General features: G+C 56.8%; 5 protein-coding genes across 5 annotated transcripts; 2 read left to right on the top strand and 3 right to left on the bottom strand.

The window, feature by feature from the left end:
* Window positions 1–2,905: 2,905 nt before the first annotated feature.
* On the top strand, window positions 2,906–3,574 carry CHGG_03011 (uncharacterized protein; the record flags this gene model as incomplete). Its single annotated transcript, XM_001229526.1, has 2 exons — window positions 2,906–3,036; window positions 3,145–3,574. 2 exons carry the CDS (start codon window positions 2,906–2,908, stop codon window positions 3,572–3,574), a joined length of 561 nt encoding a protein of 186 aa, XP_001229527.1.
* A 1,078-nt stretch (window positions 3,575–4,652) lies between these two features.
* On the bottom strand, window positions 4,653–7,351 carry CHGG_03010 (uncharacterized protein; the record flags this gene model as incomplete). The annotated part of the gene is made up of 5 exons (XM_001229525.1): window positions 4,653–5,236; window positions 5,294–6,785; window positions 6,842–7,091; window positions 7,148–7,231; window positions 7,296–7,351. The coding sequence occupies 5 exons, from the start codon at window positions 7,349–7,351 to the stop codon at window positions 4,653–4,655; spliced, it is 2,466 nt and encodes an 821-aa protein (XP_001229526.1).
* Window positions 7,352–9,475: 2,124 nt separating this feature from the next.
* On the bottom strand, window positions 9,476–11,378 carry CHGG_03009 (uncharacterized protein; the record flags this gene model as incomplete). Its single annotated transcript, XM_001229524.1, has 5 exons — window positions 9,476–9,978; window positions 10,256–10,351; window positions 10,700–10,791; window positions 10,948–10,991; window positions 11,346–11,378. 5 exons carry the CDS (start codon window positions 11,376–11,378, stop codon window positions 9,476–9,478), a joined length of 768 nt encoding a protein of 255 aa, XP_001229525.1.
* Window positions 11,379–11,990: 612 nt separating this feature from the next.
* CHGG_03008 (uncharacterized protein) lies at window positions 11,991–15,506 on the top strand (the record flags this gene model as incomplete). Its single annotated transcript, XM_001229523.1, has 7 exons — window positions 11,991–13,360; window positions 13,426–14,003; window positions 14,260–14,349; window positions 14,639–14,783; window positions 14,836–14,859; window positions 15,082–15,240; window positions 15,356–15,506. The coding sequence occupies 7 exons, from the start codon at window positions 11,991–11,993 to the stop codon at window positions 15,504–15,506; spliced, it is 2,517 nt and encodes an 838-aa protein (XP_001229524.1).
* A 426-nt stretch (window positions 15,507–15,932) lies between these two features.
* On the bottom strand, window positions 15,933–17,329 carry CHGG_03007 (uncharacterized protein; the record flags this gene model as incomplete). Its single annotated transcript, XM_001229522.1, has 3 exons — window positions 15,933–16,684; window positions 16,758–16,895; window positions 16,951–17,329. 3 exons carry the CDS (start codon window positions 17,327–17,329, stop codon window positions 15,933–15,935), a joined length of 1,269 nt encoding a protein of 422 aa, XP_001229523.1.
* Between the last annotated feature and the right edge of the window lie 382 nt (window positions 17,330–17,711).

The raw sequence follows: 17,711 nt of genomic DNA, 5'->3' as shown, positions 1-17,711 counted from the left end.
ATGTAGGTACATACATGTTCTCGGGTGACAGGTCGCTTTTTTTGGGGCCTCCCCCCTCATTCTGCCATCATCAACTCCACCCTCCACCCTCTCCCCCGCCTCAGGGTTCCATTTTGGGGGCAAGGGAAGGATGGGGAGTAGCCGGCTTTGGCTTACACTACATTTGGCCCGCCTCGCGACCGGTGTATGTCGTGGAGTGTATGTATGGCTGCCCAGCTCGATCAGGAGATGTCCAATTCTGCGATTGAGACATGTACCACCACACCGGGATGAGGATTGGGTGGGAATTGGGAGGGACTCGGTGAAGCCTCGCCCGATAGTTACCTATCAGGCAAGGCAGAGAAACGGCAGGTTAAGGCAGGTATGGTGTGCAGGAGCGGCTATTCTAGGAAGCCATCCCGTCGCTGACCCGCATCCGCATTTCATAAAACACAGCACAACACACAACACACAACACACAACACACCTGCAGCGGCGGCGACGGTGCCGGCAGCTGTTGGGTGCGTATGTGTTTGTGATGGTGGCTACCTGCGGCATCTCATCTCATGCGGAAGCAGGGGGGGGTGGGTGTTGGAACGGACGGGGTGGGTGGGGGAGAGACAACTTAGAGAAGAGGGTGATGGGGTGATGGGCATCTGGACCATCCAGCCCCTTCTCGGTAAAGCATATGCAACCCACAATACACCCTACCCCCCCCCTTCGTGTATGTGGAAGTAAGGTAACTTCGCATGCGGGCTGCCCGGCTGGGTGGACGTACAGTTCCGTGAGTGGTTGTTCCCATCTGAAACACGGCTTGTCGAGGGCAAGCATACATGCACACCCCCCCTCCCCTTTGGCGCTCGCTTGTGTTCCTCGTTTATCGGATCAGCCACTGAGACTCTTGGGCTGAGACATGCTGACGTCGTGGGCAGACCCCTCTTCTTCACACCCACCCTCGGGACCACCAGCGCTAGACCCGCTGTGTTGGATCTCGCAGATGCGGGACCTCGCATTGGGGGAAGTTGGTGGAGGAGGTGACGAAAGGGGAGAGGGGGGAAGAGCCGGGAATTAGGTATGATATGCAGGCCTACCGAATCTGACATAGTGCGGTTGATGCCTGGGTCGGAGGCTCTTCTCTCCCCTCCGATCAGGTCTGGACTCTAGACCCCTCATCCCAACGCCCCATGCCCTATGTCGTGCGTTACCCATCGTCCACGTGCTTGTCGATCAGATCGGATCGGAACGTATCTGACCTGGGGGGTGTCACCGGTGTGGTAAGGTCAGGTGGTCACGAGATCATGATGTCGTCCTCCATCAAGAAACTGGGAATAGGGTGTGACCCAAGGTGAGAAAACATCACTGCTGTGTTGAGAAGGTATCGTCAGCGGCCAGGTCAGGAGTGTTTTGTGGAACGTATTCCATGTCGTCCTCGGCTTGCTTGCTTGACGTGGATTGTTTGTAGGACCCCGGTGACGAAGGGAGACATGCATCTCGTCGCCGAACTCTGAGGAATGCATCCTCTAGCCAACCAGCTTCAGGTCAAGGGCGAAGTCAGCCGCGCTTGACGGCGGTTGTGTAACGCACAGCGTCAACTGCTGCCACGTTAACACAACCTCCTACCGCGTTTCGACCCAAGAACCCAAAATATTATTAGATGACTGACAACGCACCGCAAAGGACTTTTCAACCGACCCTACCGTCTTCATAAGCATAAACATGGCGATAACCCCCAAATCTTACCCCCAATACCTCGCAACCGAAAAAGAAACCGTGGGCGTAACACAACAGCAACCGGTGTGCCGAGAATATTCGACGCCGACATGAGCGTACCAAAAAGGGGGACCGGTCAAAACAAAAACAACCCAACGACCCAAAAACAGAACAACGACAAGAGTCGGGCTTCCATTGATGACGCCGAATTGAGAAGCCGTGTTGGGCATTGATGAGGCCACCCTCTCAAGACGGTCGGGACCATGTTCAACCCCGAGGAGGGTGATAAGCCGAGAAGTTGCATATCTGGATATCGGTGGGTGTGTATGGAAGATACATGGCATTGACATTGGGTGTTCGTCCTTGAGAATAGGGTCACGGGCCTTTTATCCTGTCTGAGCGGATCATCTTAACGGATTGTGATGTGAGCCTCGAGGCAAAATGAAGGAAATAAAATAAGGAAGACGAAGAAGAAGAATGGTCTGAGGTTTGCATCTTCAATCATGGTGGGTGGGATGCAGAGGGTAGGCAAACCCATGTTATTCCCATATTGCAAACAAATATTTCGAAGCATATCATATCATTCACAGTCACAAAAGATTAACAGTGTTCAGGTGAGAGTTTGACATAGAAAAGGATAACTAATACAAAATAGCAATGTGGCTTGGCATTGTGGGCTCTTATTATTGACCCCTGCTGGATTTTGTGGCTCAATAACCGAGGTTTGTGGTGGCTGGTGGCTGGTGGCTCAACGGCCTCAAGGATGCACGGATCGCCCACCCGGGCGGGTGGCCTTGCGACAATTCATCGGCATTGCATTCAGCCTTGCTCTGCTATTGTTCAGCCTCGCTCGCATCTCCCACCATCCATCACCTTGACATCAGACGGCCTGCACCGGCTTAGCTCCTTTACGCTTTGACCTGAACCTCCTTTATCTCGTTCCTGAGATTGAATCCTGCTTGTATTGCGTCTTTCGCCCCTTTAAACCCCAACCTCAACTGCTGCAAAGCACTCCCGAGCACGAGCACGAGACCAGGGACAGAGCTCTGTGCACCTTGTTCGTGACCTGGGTTCAGGCCGGCTCAACAACACCAGTCCATCTTCAAAGAGCAGACTAGGCAGCGCTTTTAAAACTCTGTGAAAGACCGTCCACCTGCTTGTCGCCACCGATTTACCCGTTCCAATCCACTCTCCAGCCATAAACAAACAACAAAACATGGCTAGCCAAAACCCTACCACACCCGTGAAGGTGCCCTCATCGGCTGCTAGCTACACCGCGGCCACGCTCGACCCTGATCTCAGATCCCAGATCAACTCATTATTAATAAAGGATGGCCATGTCACTAAGTAAGCCAGCCAGCCCGCCCGACAGCTTTCACCCCCATTCACCCCCACAACCCAGCCTTGCATCCCACCATCATCACCCACTAACCACCCTCCCCCCCCCCACCATAGAATCCAAGAAAGCCTCCTACACGCCCTCCACTCTCACAAATCCAACTGGCCTACCGCCGTACAAAACCACGCCTTATCTCTCCTCCGCTCCGGCGAAGTGACGTCCTTCCCCGCCCTCCTCCGCCGCGTCCTCGAAGACGTCCGCCAAGACACCACATTCTCCCCCAACGGCACCGCCGCCACGGCCACCAACGGCACATCCAGCAGCAAGGCCGCCGCAAACGGCACATCATCAGAAGAGAACGGTACCCCCGTAGCGAACGGCAGCGGCAGCAAGACCAACGGCGCCGCGGCCGCGGCCAATAACGGGACCGGCGCCGGTGGCCGGCCAAGCCTCGCCGTTCCGTCGACTGTGGTTGATGAGGCGCTGAAGGTCACGCGGGATTGTCTTGATTCGGTGTGCGAGATGGATGAGAGCGGCGCGACGTAAGAGGGGGGGGCTGGACACATATACACACAGAGGGGAGGTGGTGGTTATTACATCGAATGTGGCGTGGGGGTATCTTTCACTCGCTCGCCGTCCCCTATCTGGCCTTTTTCTCCCTCAAGAGCTGGGATGGGGTGGTGGGCCCGAACCACGACGGGAAACATGCAGAAGGTGTGGCAACCGTGCGAACCACCGGACACAGGCACCTACGCTTCTTTTCTCTTTTTTTCTCTTCTCTCTTCATTTCACTTTCCCCGCGGCCACGACAGCCGACCGCTTTCCCATTCCACGGTTGGCGTCGATGACGCGCTTGTTTCTACGTACTTTGCCTACATTTTGCCACGCTCGACTAAAAAGAGGGGGAGGGGATACCCGAGGACAGGACGATCACGACTAGGGCTGGGATGCGATGCCATCGGGGACAAATGATGGCTGGATAACGAAACGGGACGTATTTTCTTGGGTTTTAATGTACACTTAACTTAATAAGTGCATCGCGGGGGGGCGGAGCATCATCGCAAATGGAATGGAAATGCTCAACTATCTACCTATTCATGTATTCCTGGGCTTCGTGTATCGCATCGTGTTCCATGGTCGTGTCTAATCTAACCGTGTGCCATGCAGCGGAGTTCCTAGTTGGTCGTTGTGGCTGGTCGATGCAAAGTTGGGCTTGGATGTATGATCAACCATCACAATGATCAGTAGACGCATCGCCTTCGAGAGCACAGGGCACAGCAGCAAAGTCAAGGGAACCGTAATCTATAATCTCTCCGTCCGAGTGCGCCATAATGACAAGCACGCCGCTGCCATGCGGCGGGCCATCAGACACTGTCCCCGTACCCCAAACTACGGCCGCCCCAATCTACTCGACTCCGCCTCCCAGACCCAGCAAAGCAAGCATCCATCCAGTTCCCACCAACGCAGTCTCGCACGGGTAGCTACGTTTCAGCTAGCCTGAAGGTAGGTAGGTAGCTATCGGATCCCCAATGACCATGGCCTCATCATGTCGTGACGATTAAAGGAAAAGAGCTAGAATACACGAGATCCCAGAGACCAGATAGTCCTGTTAGGCCCAACCTATTTAGCCGTAGAGATCGTCGTCGTTGCCGGCATCACCAAAAGAGTTGCCAGCACCGCCGCTGCCCTCAACGCCACCCTCGGGGAACTTGAAGAAGGCGCCAGGCCCAGTGTTCTTCATCTGTTGAGCAAACGCCTCGTAGCGGCGGATCTCCACATCGGTGACCGAGCGACGGGCCATCTGCATGGCCTCCTCGAAGTGGCGCTTGGTGAGCTCGGGGACCGGGTCCTCGTCATCCTCCATCTCGACGTCCTCGCCAGCAGCCTCGCGTTCCTTGGTGCGCTGGATATCAATCGAGATAGACTCCTTGATGGCCAGCTTGACGGCACGCTGGGTGATGAAACCCAGATCGGCACCAGAGAAGCCGTGCGTCTTGGACGCAATGAAGTTGAGGTCGACGTCGCCCGAAACGGGTGTCTTGCGCAGCTGGGCGCTGAGGATACCCAGACGGCCAGCCTCATCGGGTAGGGGGACGTAGATGAGCGAGTCAAGGCGGCCGGGACGGCACAGGGCAGGGTCAAGCTGCTCCGGCCGGTTAGTAGCGCCGATGACGAAAACGTTCTTCTTGGAGGTCATCCCGTCCATTTCTGATTTTTGTTGTTAGTACAATGCGAAACCTAGTTTAAAGCACAGAAGTAACTTACCGGTCAGGAGCTGGTTGACGACACGGTCCGAGGCGCCGCCAGCATCACCAACAGAGCCACCACGGGCCTTGGCAATGGAATCCAACTCGTCGAGGAAGACGACGCAGGGGGCGGCAGCGCGGGCCTTGTCAAAAATGTCGCGAATGTTGCTCTCGGACTCACCAAACCACATGGATAGCAGTTCGGGGCCCTTGACAGAGATGAAGTTGGCGGCGCACTCGTTGGCGACAGCCTTGGCCAACATTGTCTTACCCGTACCGGGCGGGCCATAGAACAGGACACCGCGCGACGGCGAGAGACCAAACTTGAGGAACTTCTCCGGGTGGTCGACGGGATACTGGACGCTCTCCTTGAGTTCCTGCTTGACGGTCTCGAGACCACCAATGTCTTCCCAGCGAACGTTGGGAACCTCGACGACAGCAACCTCGCGGAGGGCTGAGGGGTTCGACACGCCCAGGGCAAAGCGGAAGTTCTCCATGGTGACACCGAGCGAGTCGAGAACCTCGGCATCAATGGTGTCCTCGTCGAGGTCGATGAGGTCCATTTTCTCGCGAATCTGCTGCATGGCGGCCTCGGAGCAGAGAGCAGCAACATCAGAACCGACGTAACCGTGGGTCTCAGCGGCAATCTGCTCGAGGTCGACGTCATCGCCGAGCTTCATGTTCTTAGTGTGGATCTGCAAAATTTCCAGACGGCCGGTCGGGTCGGGGATGCCGATATCGACCTCGCGATCGAAACGGCCGAACCGACGGAGAGCGGGATCGATGGAGTTGGGTCGGTTAGTCGCGGCCATAACCACAACGTTGGACCGCGCCTTCATGCCGTCCATCAGGGTAAGGAGCTGGGATACGACACGACGCTCGACCTCGCCGTTCGTCTTGTCACGCTTGGGGGCGATCGAATCAATCTCGTCGATGAAAATGATGGCGGGCGAGTTTTTCTCGGCTTCCTCGAACGCTTTCCTCAGGTTGGACTCGGATTCACCGGCCATCTTCGACATGATCTCGGGACCGTTGATGAGGAAAAAGAAGGCGCCCGTCTCGTTGGCAACGGCACGAGCCATCAGCGTCTTACCGGTACCCGGAGGCCCATAGAGCAGCACGCCGCGTGGAGGCTTGATGCCGATGGACTTGAAGAGCTGGGGGTGGCGGAGTGGTAGCTCAACCATTTCACGGATCTGAGCCATCTGCTTCCGGCAACCACCAATGTCGTCATAGCCGACCTCGTTGAGGTTGTTCTCCTCTTCATCGCGCTGGATGGGCTCGCCCTCGCAGTGGATGACGGTGTCTTGAGCAACGATGCCGTACTCGGGTGGGTCGACCTCGACGACCTTGAATTCTACTTGCCTCATGCCACCGCGAACGATGAAAAGGTCACCTTGTCTAACGGGCCGGTAGGCTTCCCGGAAGTATGGGGCGAGGAAAACATCGAACAGAGACCCGGTGAGGCCCTCGATGGTATCGGCGATAGGGAGGACCGCGATCCGCTTGGCCTATTTTTTACTGTCAGATATGTGGCGACCCGGGCAGCTTGCAGAGGAGAACGTACATATTTGATATCTGGGCAAGGGTGGATAGTGATAATATCACCGTGCTTGACCCGCAGGTTGTGGCGGACAACTCGGTTGATGCGGGCACTGCCGTCATCGAGCTCGTCGTCGGCCAGGACGATCAATACGGTGTCCTTCCTCTTCTTGCCGCGGACCAGCACTGTGTCACCACGGAACAGCTGGAGGGCATCCATGGTGTTATTTGAGAGTGCAATAATCGAGTTGTCATCGTTGACAGCATCGGTCACCCTGTCGATTCTTGTTAGCTGGTGATCTCGATACTCTTATCGGAGATTCCGCCCTACATTAGCTGGTTGGGCTTCTTCTTCTTCTTGAGGATGGCGGTCGCGGTGTCATCCTCATCTTTGCGTTCAGCACCGGAGACATCGCTGTGTCAAAGTCAGCCGACCATCGCACGTCAAGCCTGAATGCATCGCCAGATATTCCACGTACGCCAAATTGACCTTCTTCTTGTGCTCGGGATGGTCGGGAGTGGGCTCGGGCGCCATCTTGCTGGACCTGAGCGCGAGCTATGCAATCGGCGGGGGGTTGGGTGGAAGAGCTGTGCTCTGGTGCGGGGTTGCGAGAAAGAGTGTTCTTTCGCAACGAGAGTGGGGGAAATGGTTGTATGGAAAGAGGTGTTTCGGAAGTTGGGTTTTTGTAATGAGGAAGAAGAGCCTTGGGTTTGGCGGTCTTCCGGTTGACTTGAAGAAGAGGTGGATGTTCAGAAGTTGCCTCCACGCTTGCTGCGGGACAACAGGCGGCAACTCAGTGACGTGCGGAGCTTGGGCGGCGAAGCCCGTGCGTTCCATCTCAGGCACCTTGGGGTCTGGCCCGAGCGTCTGACCTGACCAAGCAGCCAATGACACACGATCGCCGTGTGGAACCTTCTAGCTCGACTCTTCGACCAACTTCGATTCAAGCACGTTTGTATACCAAACACGGTCTTTCTCAGAGTCAGGTTTGCAGAAGAGGCGGTTGTCCATTCCAAAGTTAAGACGAGAGACGTGTTCTTTTCGTTGCTTTTAACCCAACGTAATCATTCATTTTTTTTTTTCTTTTTTCTTTTATGAAGAGGCGAATTCCCAATGTCAGGCGACCTTCTACTTCGCCTCCGGCCATGCCACCAGCCATCGCCTTTTATGCGCCGTCTCGGCCGTGTAGCAAGCAACCTCCAAGCGGATGACTTCTCCGGAAATACATGTTTAGGAAGCCATGAACCCACAAAAATCACAAACCCCAAGTTGGGAATCGCGACTTGAAAACTGGCCCAGTGATTTGCGTTGATGCAAGCAACCACCCACCAACCGCCGTCTTCCTCCCACAGATGTGTTATCCAAGAAGACTTGGTGGCAGCTTGGCACGAGATTTGTCATGTTTGACGACAACTTGCAGATTTTGTTTGACATTCATCGCTGACGTCTAGACTCAAACTAGTGGAGGTCAATGACGCCGGATGAACCATCACATACATCATCGCATACATCATCAGAGCAATTGCTCGCGGGCCATCCGATCTCCGAATCTCCAGACTGCGAGTAGTACTGGAGAGAAGTGGTTACCAGCGAACAGCTTCATTCCTACACAGCGTTGAAGGAAGCTTTCAAAGCTGGGGCTACCAAACTTGGAGATAGGGCCCTGGTTGATTGGGTGTGCTGCGAGTCCACCGTCTCTACATGCTTACTTATATATGCAGAGACCGCCGTCTGCTTTGCCGAGAACCTGTCACACCCGTCCCCAAAGGCCTGGAACGGTGGGAAGCACGAAGTGGCCTCCGCACCCTTGCCCCCCACACGCCCAAGAAGTCAGCCGTTGGGCAACGAAGAGCCGCATGGGAGCCCGGCAGATGTTTTATGGGGATGAGGAGGGTAGGGCTGCAGACGATGCGACCTTGTCAGACATCTAGATTCCGGCATTTTGTTATCTCCGCTCGTTTCGTCTGGTCCTCACATGTGATGTGTTTTGAGTTGTGGCTACCTTCGTCTGCGGCACGGTTGGCCTCGACCAGCGGCATCGGTTCTGCCTACTCTGGGACTGTTTTGAAGTATGGCACCTGGGGGATTGTCGCCAAACAAACCTTGCTGACGGGAGGATTTTGGTTTCAAGGCATCAGTCAACAACTTCCCTTGTTTGTGGGGGACGGAGCTTGCTCCGCCCTGGCTGGGTGTGATGTTTTCGACGCTTGAACCACACTTTGAGGACAACACTGCACAAATGACGGCGGGATTAACTACCCAAGGTGACTACGTAGTGTAGGGAAAAGGAGGAGAGTGATTGGGTTGCCCTGCCATGTGCGCACTGTGCTACGATCTCTTCACGTCGAAAGCGCTGTAAGCGGGTGCGAAGGTAGGCTAGGGGGTCACCGTGATGTAAGTGGTGACGGGGCCACATTTGGGGGGTCGTCTTGTCTGAGCTGCCGTGAGCCACCACCATCTAATTTCATCTGAGAGTTGCAACATAGCCCATAAAGGTCAGACCTAGCAGGCACCAACGCAGTGGCAGAGGATATATCAAGCAGTGGCTGGTTCCGCGTTTCAGCTGTTGATTTTAAGGAAATATATCTGCCTGAGAAGGAATCCTGTGGAATGCGCCAGCCTCAGAGCTCGTGCCATTTCACCGTCCCAACACCGGATCTAAGCGAGCTCGGCTGGAAGTTTGGTCGGTAAGGCGACAACGAACAAGCGGTGACGTTGACGAGCCGCACTCGCTGACAGAGCATGAATCAGAAATCCAGCCGTCTTTGCGATCCAGAAGGGGGGAATACCATCAACCCTGGGGTTCGAAAAGTTGTTCGGGGGAAATGTTAAACTGAGATCCCTGCAGTTCATGATTGGTTCGGCACCGAAACTGTCAGGGGATGCATGTCTCGGTGCCGAAGAACCCTGCAGGTTGTGGCGGAGGCGGGGTTGCGCACCAGGCATCAAGACGACGGTGTCCGTCCGGTCCGTCCCCCGACAGTACCTCCACACGGAAGTCAGCAGAAACGCCCGTTCTTCAAGCAAACAGAAGCTCAAATCCGAGTCGGAGATGTCGTTAAAGTTATCGTGGGGGTGGAGAGATGGCTCGGTCCGAGTGCCGATTTCCTCGATCTCGGGTCCGTTTGGGGGCCGATTTGAGATTTGTGGGGGCCAAGAGCCTCAGGAAAGGATCGTTTAGCATTTAGCATTCCAAGGGTTTAAGCTTTCACGACCGGCCTGAGCGAGATGGGCTCATGGGGCCGGGTGGTCAGATGCATGTCTGGAGATTGCAGCTATTTTCTCACCTCATTCATTTCTGCAACGGTCCTGCATCAAAATCCCTATGGGGGCCAAGACGCAAGATGGCCAATTAGGAAAGAAATTTCGAGCGCACGCCACCTGCAATTTTGGAGTCTCCTTGAGTTTATTTCTCAGTGGCTTGATGTGACCACCCACTGCCACGTTTGAGGTCTGGATCGAGGTCAAAGTTTGTGCGACAGTCTGACCCGCCTTTTTCCCGTGACTTGTCCGAGTCTGACTGTGCGTACAGGGCTGAGAGAAGGTAAGGTATTCGTAGAATGTTAGGTATGGTTCGAGGTTGTCTTCTGGAAAGAACAAGCGCCCTCTCCCCCCTTTCCCCGAGAACCAGAGCACGGAAGGAACTACCAAGTTAGGTTGGCAACCTGGAGAGTCGGATGCCAAGTATTCTTGGGTATGGAAGGAAGATTGCCAGTTTGGGAACCCTAACACCAACCTTCCGCACGCCAAAGCGCGACCTTGGAATCTTCTCTTGCCTTGCAAATCATTGTTTGGCAATTGGCATGCTCTGAAACCTGCATCCCGGCCATCTCCTTCATTTTTTCCCACCGTCCATTCTCTCTCCCCACAGTTCTCTCTCACGCGCGCGCAACCTTTCTGTAAGCGAGGGAGCTTGGTCGTAACATCGCTCTGTTGCTCCAATTCCCGCAATATCCGCTCGCACCAGGCAGTCCCTGGAAACAGGAAACAAGCAACTTGGTGCTTCGCCGTTCTGCCCACGTTTCCCCCCTCCGCGGTTCATCTATTTCCCCTTCGCACCCAGCCGTCCGGATTGGTTGGTAAGCGCTCACGGTGCCACCGGAAAATGCAGGTCAGCTTGTAGAGCTTACCTTGTAGTGTAGGCCTTATTGCGAGAGGTGGCAGAGTACCTACCCTACATCGACCTAGTCCACCCATTCGACACTCACTGCTACGGTGTAGGCAGGTGCTAGCCCCCGACTGGCTCCGGCGATAAGCCGCGTTAATCCTCTCTCATCAGCCCCTGTCCCTCCTAGGTTAGTGGCCCAGAGACCTGCTAGCAAGCCCGGCCGGATCCTCTGCCCCCCTGCGGCACATCTGCGCCATGTGTCTCCGTACCGAGAAAGTCGGCGCCTGCTTGGCACCCCTCTGGTCGCGGGGAGCACCCGCAAGTTCCAAGGCCCCAGTCTTCCCGGGATAGGCGGAGCACGAGGACGGCAGGCAGTGGTGGTCAGATCCTTGATGCCAGTCTATCTGATGTGTAACACACCCCGTTGGCGGTGGTCAGTGGGAGCGGCAACATTTTTTTTAAAAAAAGTCGCCGGTAGCAGCGCTTATATGGATAGGATTGACCGCCACCTCGCGTACCCCACGGTCCTCTCTCGGCAAAACTCATCATCATTCTGAACCACTCGGTCGGACGCGGAGAAAGAAGGGACTGCTGCTGCGTCAGGGAGCAGAAAGAGCTGGGGAAATCCGAGCCAGCGGTAGGAAAAAGCAAAGAGGGTGCGCCGACCCATCCAATATGGGGCTCGACTCGGACTCGGCCGCATCAAGCACTCGACCCCCGCAATCTGGGAGGAAAGGGTCCAAGAAGGTCCGGACCGGCTGTATAACATGCAAGTGAGTATTAAGCCAACCTCATATCGTCGCCATGCCTCCCCGGTCCTCATCTCGATCGGCCACTCGTTTCCGGGGATTTTGTGCGCCTCTCGCGGGGGGGGGGAGGGGACAGGAGGGGAGAGGGAGGGGGCAGACGGCAAGCTCATGGTAGCGCGAAACATCATTGCTGACCTCGGACTCTGCTTCGTGGTGGGATAGGATCCGCAAAGTCAAGTGCGACGAAGCAAAACCTTTTTGCATGCGTTGTACCAAGACGGGCCGCAGGTGTGATGGCTACCTCGACGCCAAAACCATGGCGCAACGGCGGCGCCGGTCTGCTGGACCGATAACCAGCAGCGTGGGTGAGCCACAAGCGCCACTGGCGTTGTTCTACGACTGGGCATCCTCAGACGAAAGGAGAGCCTTCCACTTCTTCCAGCACATCACCGCACCTTGTCTGTCCGGGGACCTCGACGGCGCCTTCTGGCGGGTATTAGTGCTCCAAATATGCCAGTCCGAGGCCGCCGTACGACATGCTGTACTCGCCGTGAGCAGCCTCCACGAAGGGATGGTGCAGGCGACAATGACCCCCTACCTCAACGCCGAAGACCGGAACTCATTTGCCCTGTATCAATACAACCGGGCCATCGCCTGTCTGCTGGACCAGATGCGCACCGTCGACGCCAGACCGCTGGTCCCCCTCCTCACCTGTGTGCTTTTCGTGTGCATTGAGCTCATGCAGAGCAAAGACAGGGAATCACTCCTCCACCTTGAACAGGGCCGTCAGATCTTGAGCCAGCTGGGCCGCAAATGCCCGACACGGAACCCCGAGATCGACCTTATCAGGCAGCACCTGGTACCCATGTATACCAGGCTCAGCTTGACATCGCTCATGTTTGGCGGCGAGCCCGTAGAGATACCGACGCCGCTCAAGACGCTGACCGAGGTCCCTATGATGTTCGAGACGATCGACGAGGTCCGGTACGCGCTCTACGATTTTATGGACCAATGTCTCCGGTTCGCGAAGACGACACGTTTGGCCAAACTCAGCGAGATTCCCTCGGAGCAGATGCGGGCATTTGAAAAGGAGCAGGACCATCTACTGAGGAAACTAGCCAAGTTTAACGTCGCCTTCTCCCTATACCGGTCGACGAAATCCCGCGGTCGGCTGGTGGGCCCGATTGCCCTGATACAGATACACGTCCACGCCACGTTTATATGGGTTTCGACGGCCCTCAGCCAGCACGAGACGGTGTTTGACGATTACGTCGATACTTTTTCAGCCATCATCCCGCTTGCGACCGATTTCATCAACTCGCTCAGTGCGCCACCGGCGCATCCGGAGCAACACGGCGGACCGGGCGCCCCTGGGCCATCAGCAGCCGACACACGGCGCTTCGCGACCGTGTTTACGTTTGAAATGTATATCATCGCCCCGCTCTACTTTGTAGCCGCCAAGTGCCGGCATCCGATCATCCGGCGGGCGGCGCTGGACCTCCTCCGGCGGAACCCAACGCGGCGCGAGAACCTCTGGCGGGCCAACGTCATGGCCGCCATCGCAGAGCGGACAATGCGGATAGAGGAGAAGCACTTGCGACCGAACAGCCTGCCCCACTCTCGGCAGCCCTCGCCGCCCGAGTTGCCGGGGCTCTTCCCCAATTCTTCGGTTCTCGGACAGGATCCGTGGGACAGCCAAATGTCGGAAGCGCCTTTTCCGGACAACTTCTGGATCGATAACCGTTGCCCAGCCCGTCACGTCTTCGTGCTCTGTCGTCTTCGGCTACGGGCAGCGCCGAGGCGGGGAGCATGAGCGATATGGCAGGGCACATGCCGATCGACCCGACACTATTTTTCGACCCGGCCGAGGGGTCAGGGAGCCATTCCTTCAGCGTCACGCCCTCGGTTGCCTCCTCGCTCGACGATCTTACCGGCCCTGCGACATCGACGCCATACATGGGCGGGTCCGGTGACGGCTCATCCGAGCTGTGGAGCGGCACGACGTCGCTCCCGCCGCCCGGTATCTCGCTCGAGCCGGCCACTCCTCTGGATGCCGGTCCTTTCATGATGCCCCTACAGGCGCACTCCCATCGCCCTCAGACGCATCCCAATTCCCACTCCCGACAGCAGTCCGGATCGCCGTCGGTGGCGTCGGACGATTCCCCGCAGCTCCAGTCGATGAGCATGGACATGGGACCGGGGTCGGGGCAAGGGATGCACATAGCCGGCTTCATGCAGCACCAGGGCCTGAGCGTGGGCCAGCTGAGCCCGGTCACGGGACAGCGCAGCGCGGATGCGCCGTACGACGTGCCGGAGCGGTTCCGCGTGCGTGAGTCGATCATCGGGCGCCTTAGGGGGGTTTGGACAGAGCAATCAAAGATCACCTTCGTTCTTTGGAAGTATTTAAAGTCTCCCTGCGGTTCCCCCTGTTTCTCGCGAATGAAGCGGGGGGGGGGGGGGGGGGAAGCAGCGGTTGGCGCAGGCCCTTACAGTGTAGGGGTTCCATGCTGCAGACTGCACTTCCCGTATCTTACAAACAAATATTTAACTAATTTTATACGTCACATATTCTTGAAAATACGTAGTCCAGCATTGTCACGGTGTCCAGCAGAATGTGGGCTCACTTCACTTACACGGCCCCCTTGCCTTTGCCCCACAGTCCGGAAGATGCGGGAGTTAGTTAGTTAGTCAAGCACACGGGCTGGACCTCGAGAAAGCCGGGCAGTTCTCAAGTGACATCAACCGCCACCGAAGCTTGCACCTGACTTTCTCACTCACGCACACTCATTCATATCTGAGCTTAAGACCGCGCTCACTCCCGACAGAGAAACACCGAGAATCTCACTCCATTACTCGCAATTTCATTGCCGAATAGTTACACAACGTCGACCATTTGCTCCTAAGTTCTCCTCGGCCAAAGCTCTGCTACACATTCGTCTACGACACTGTGTAAGGATGTCCCAGCCACAGCAGAACTCTCATGCACCAGAAGAAGAAGTGATTCCCGTCCCCAAAGTAGGGGATCGCGCCCCATCTCTGGGCAAGGATGTCCAATTCCCTCAAGACAAGCCCGTGCTGGTTGTCTTTTTGCGCCACTGCGGCTGTCCTTGTAAGTCATTTTCGGAGTCAAACCCACTATTTCTACTCATTTTTGTATCAAGCAGTTGCTTGATAAGAGCGAGACTGTAAGTTAACACGAACGGTTGTTGGTCCCAGTCGCCGAAAAGACATTCAAACTCCTCACCGACCTCTCCAACCACCACCCCGAAATCCACTGCGTCGCTGTCTCGCAGTCGAACCAGGAAGAAACAGATAAGTGGTACACCCCCCCTCCCCCCCTCTCCCTCTCTTTTCCATTCCCCTCCCCTCAACCAAACTAACAACCCCCCCCTCCCTCTCCTCAACAGGATCGTCCAAGTCGGCGGCGAGTGGGAAGTTCAGGTCCTCGTCGACCCCCAGCGCGCCCTCTACCACGCCTGGGGCCTGGGTCTGAGCTCGACCTGGTATGCTGTCAACCCGATGGCGCTGTGGCGTACGTGGAAGCTGGGGACCGAGGAGGGGATTTGGTACGTTCTGTTCTTCTTCTTCTCCCGCCTACCTAACTCCCACTCCGTTCGTTGGTCTTCTTGGGATCGTTTGTTGTTGTTACTGTTGCTGACGAGGTTGGTATGTTGGGGATAGGAACCGGAGTGCGCAGAGTGGTAGTCGGTGGCAGATTGGGGGGGCGTTTGGGGTGGATGCGGAGGGGGTGGTGAGGTGGTCGAGGCCCGCGGGCAGTGCGGATGAGGTGCCGGATTTTGGGGAGGCGTTGAGGCTGTTGGGGGTTGAGTAGGGGGTGGTTTGGTCTGGGGTTGGTTAGGGGTTTGGTCGGGGTTAGTTTGTCTTGATCTTATTGTATGGGTTTTGTTGGAGTTGACCTGGGGTGTGAGGTGTATTGGCTAGGTTGCGATGGAGTTCCGATAGGTATCTCCATGGCGTTCTCTCAATGGTGAATGGTAGCTTTAGTGATAACATCACAGAGTAATTTTGAGAAGACGTCCCCTTTTACAGCCTCACAGCCTCCGAAAAACCTCCTCAATGGCACCCGCTACCCTCTCCACGATCTCAGCGACCAGCTTGGCCGAGATAGTGTACGCCGGCATGATCATGATATGATCCCCCCGTCCTCCCCCAGCACACCCCTGGCCATGGTACACTAACACCTTAAATTCCCTCACCGCCGTCTTTCTGCACCTCTCGGCCACCCCGAGCCCCGAGCTCAAACAGACTCCTTGGTCCCCCTATCCTTCACAAACTCCACGCCCCAAAACAACCCCTTCCCCCTCACATCCCCCACATTGAGATGCGTCCCCAACCGCTCCCGCAACAACCTCCCCAACAGCTCCCCCTGCACCCGCACATTCCCCAACAAACCCTCTCTCTCCACCGCCCGCTGCACCGCCAGCGCCGCCGCCGCCACCACAGGATGATTCTGGTACGTATGCCCATGCGTAAACACCCTCCCCTCCCGCTCCATCAACCCCGCCACCCTCCCGCCGACCAACAGCGCCGACGCCGGCACGTACCCGCCCGCAAACCCCTTCGCCACCGCCTGCAGATCCGGCACCACCCCCATCCCCATCCCCTCCCCAGAAAGAGTTTCCCCCTCCCCCTCCCCCTGCCAGGCATGCGTCCACCCGGTCCGTCCCATCCCGCACATGACCTCGTCCAGCACCAGCAGGGCGCCGTGGCGCGCGCACACCGCCTGCATGGCGGCCAGGTAGCCGGCGGGGGCGGGCATGCAGCCGAGGGCGGCGCCGACGACGGGCTCGAGCACCACGGCCGCGACGGTGTGCGGGCCGAGGTGGGTGAAGGCGGCTTCGAGTTGGGCGGTTTTGTGCGCGAGGTAGGCGGATGGGGATGTTGTGGGGGGGGTGGTGGTGTCTTCTTCGCGGTAGGGGTTGCAGGCGGGGATGTGGTGGAAGTGGGCGGGGGAGAGGAGTGGGTGGAAGGGGGCGCGGCGGGCGTGGTCTGAGGGAAGGGGGGAGGGGGGGTTAGTTTGGTGGGGTATGGTATGGTGTTGGTTGTGTTGGGGAGTGCTTACGGCCTGATACGGAGAGGGACCCTAGCGTGGTGCCGTGGTAGGAGTCGAGGCGGGCGATGAAGTTCACACGTTCGGGCTCGCCTTTCCAGCGAAAGTACTCGACGGAGAGTTTTAGAGCCGCTTCTATCGCCTCGGAGCCTGGGAGAGCGTTAGTTCAGTTCAAGTAAGGTCTAAAGAGAGAAAGAACACTCACCGGAGCACATGACATAGACTTTTTGCATCTGGCCGCCGGTGCTCTTAATGAGCCAGTCTGAAAGCTCCTGGACGGGTGTGGTCTGGAAATGGGCGTAGGAAGCGTACGTGTACGACTCCATCTGGGCCGTCACTGCTTTGGCAATGTCCCGACGGCCGTGTCCGAGGCAGGCCACAGCGGCCCCCCCACAAGCATCGAGGATCTTGGGACCCTTGGTAGGGTACCAGTAGTGGCCCTTGGCTTTCTTCAATACGGGGAGACCATCGACGACCGTCTGGGGATGACCCAAGTCTGAAGTTGACTCGGTTATGTCGTGCTCGGTTTTACGGGGAAGAATTCGGTTCCCCGACTTGGATGGCGACGAGAGGAACTGGCCCATCTTGATATATGGAGGGGGTCCTGACTAGGGAAAAGCGAAGCCTCTACGGACGCCGAAGCCTCGAGGTCCAAGCAGCGGAGCCGAGACATGGAATATCTCTTATAGCTCTTCACGAGCAAGAGAATCGTTCCACTCCTCGCCCATTTCCCACTTTTCCTAGCCGTCATTAGCCAACACCACGCTTCACCGTGACAATCCCGTCTGCTCCATTTCGGCAGTGGCGCCGACGCGGGTACCACTTGGCGATGCCGATGGACTCTCGTCCCGCACGGGCGGTGGTCAGCCGCTCACGCCCACGCCGGTGTGAAAGACAAGGGTAGCAGCAGGATCGGCTTCAGCAAGCCGTTGGCCACATGCAGAGCCATGTGGGGGGCCGTTGGTT

This window comes from Chaetomium globosum, genomic scaffold (assembly GCF_000143365.1).
Source record: "Chaetomium globosum CBS 148.51 scaffold_2 genomic scaffold, whole genome shotgun sequence".
NCBI classification, from domain to species: Eukaryota; Fungi; Ascomycota; class Sordariomycetes; order Sordariales; family Chaetomiaceae; genus Chaetomium; species Chaetomium globosum.
The sequence above is the reverse complement of the archived record's forward strand: the minus strand, read 5'-3'. Positions and strand labels throughout refer to the sequence as shown.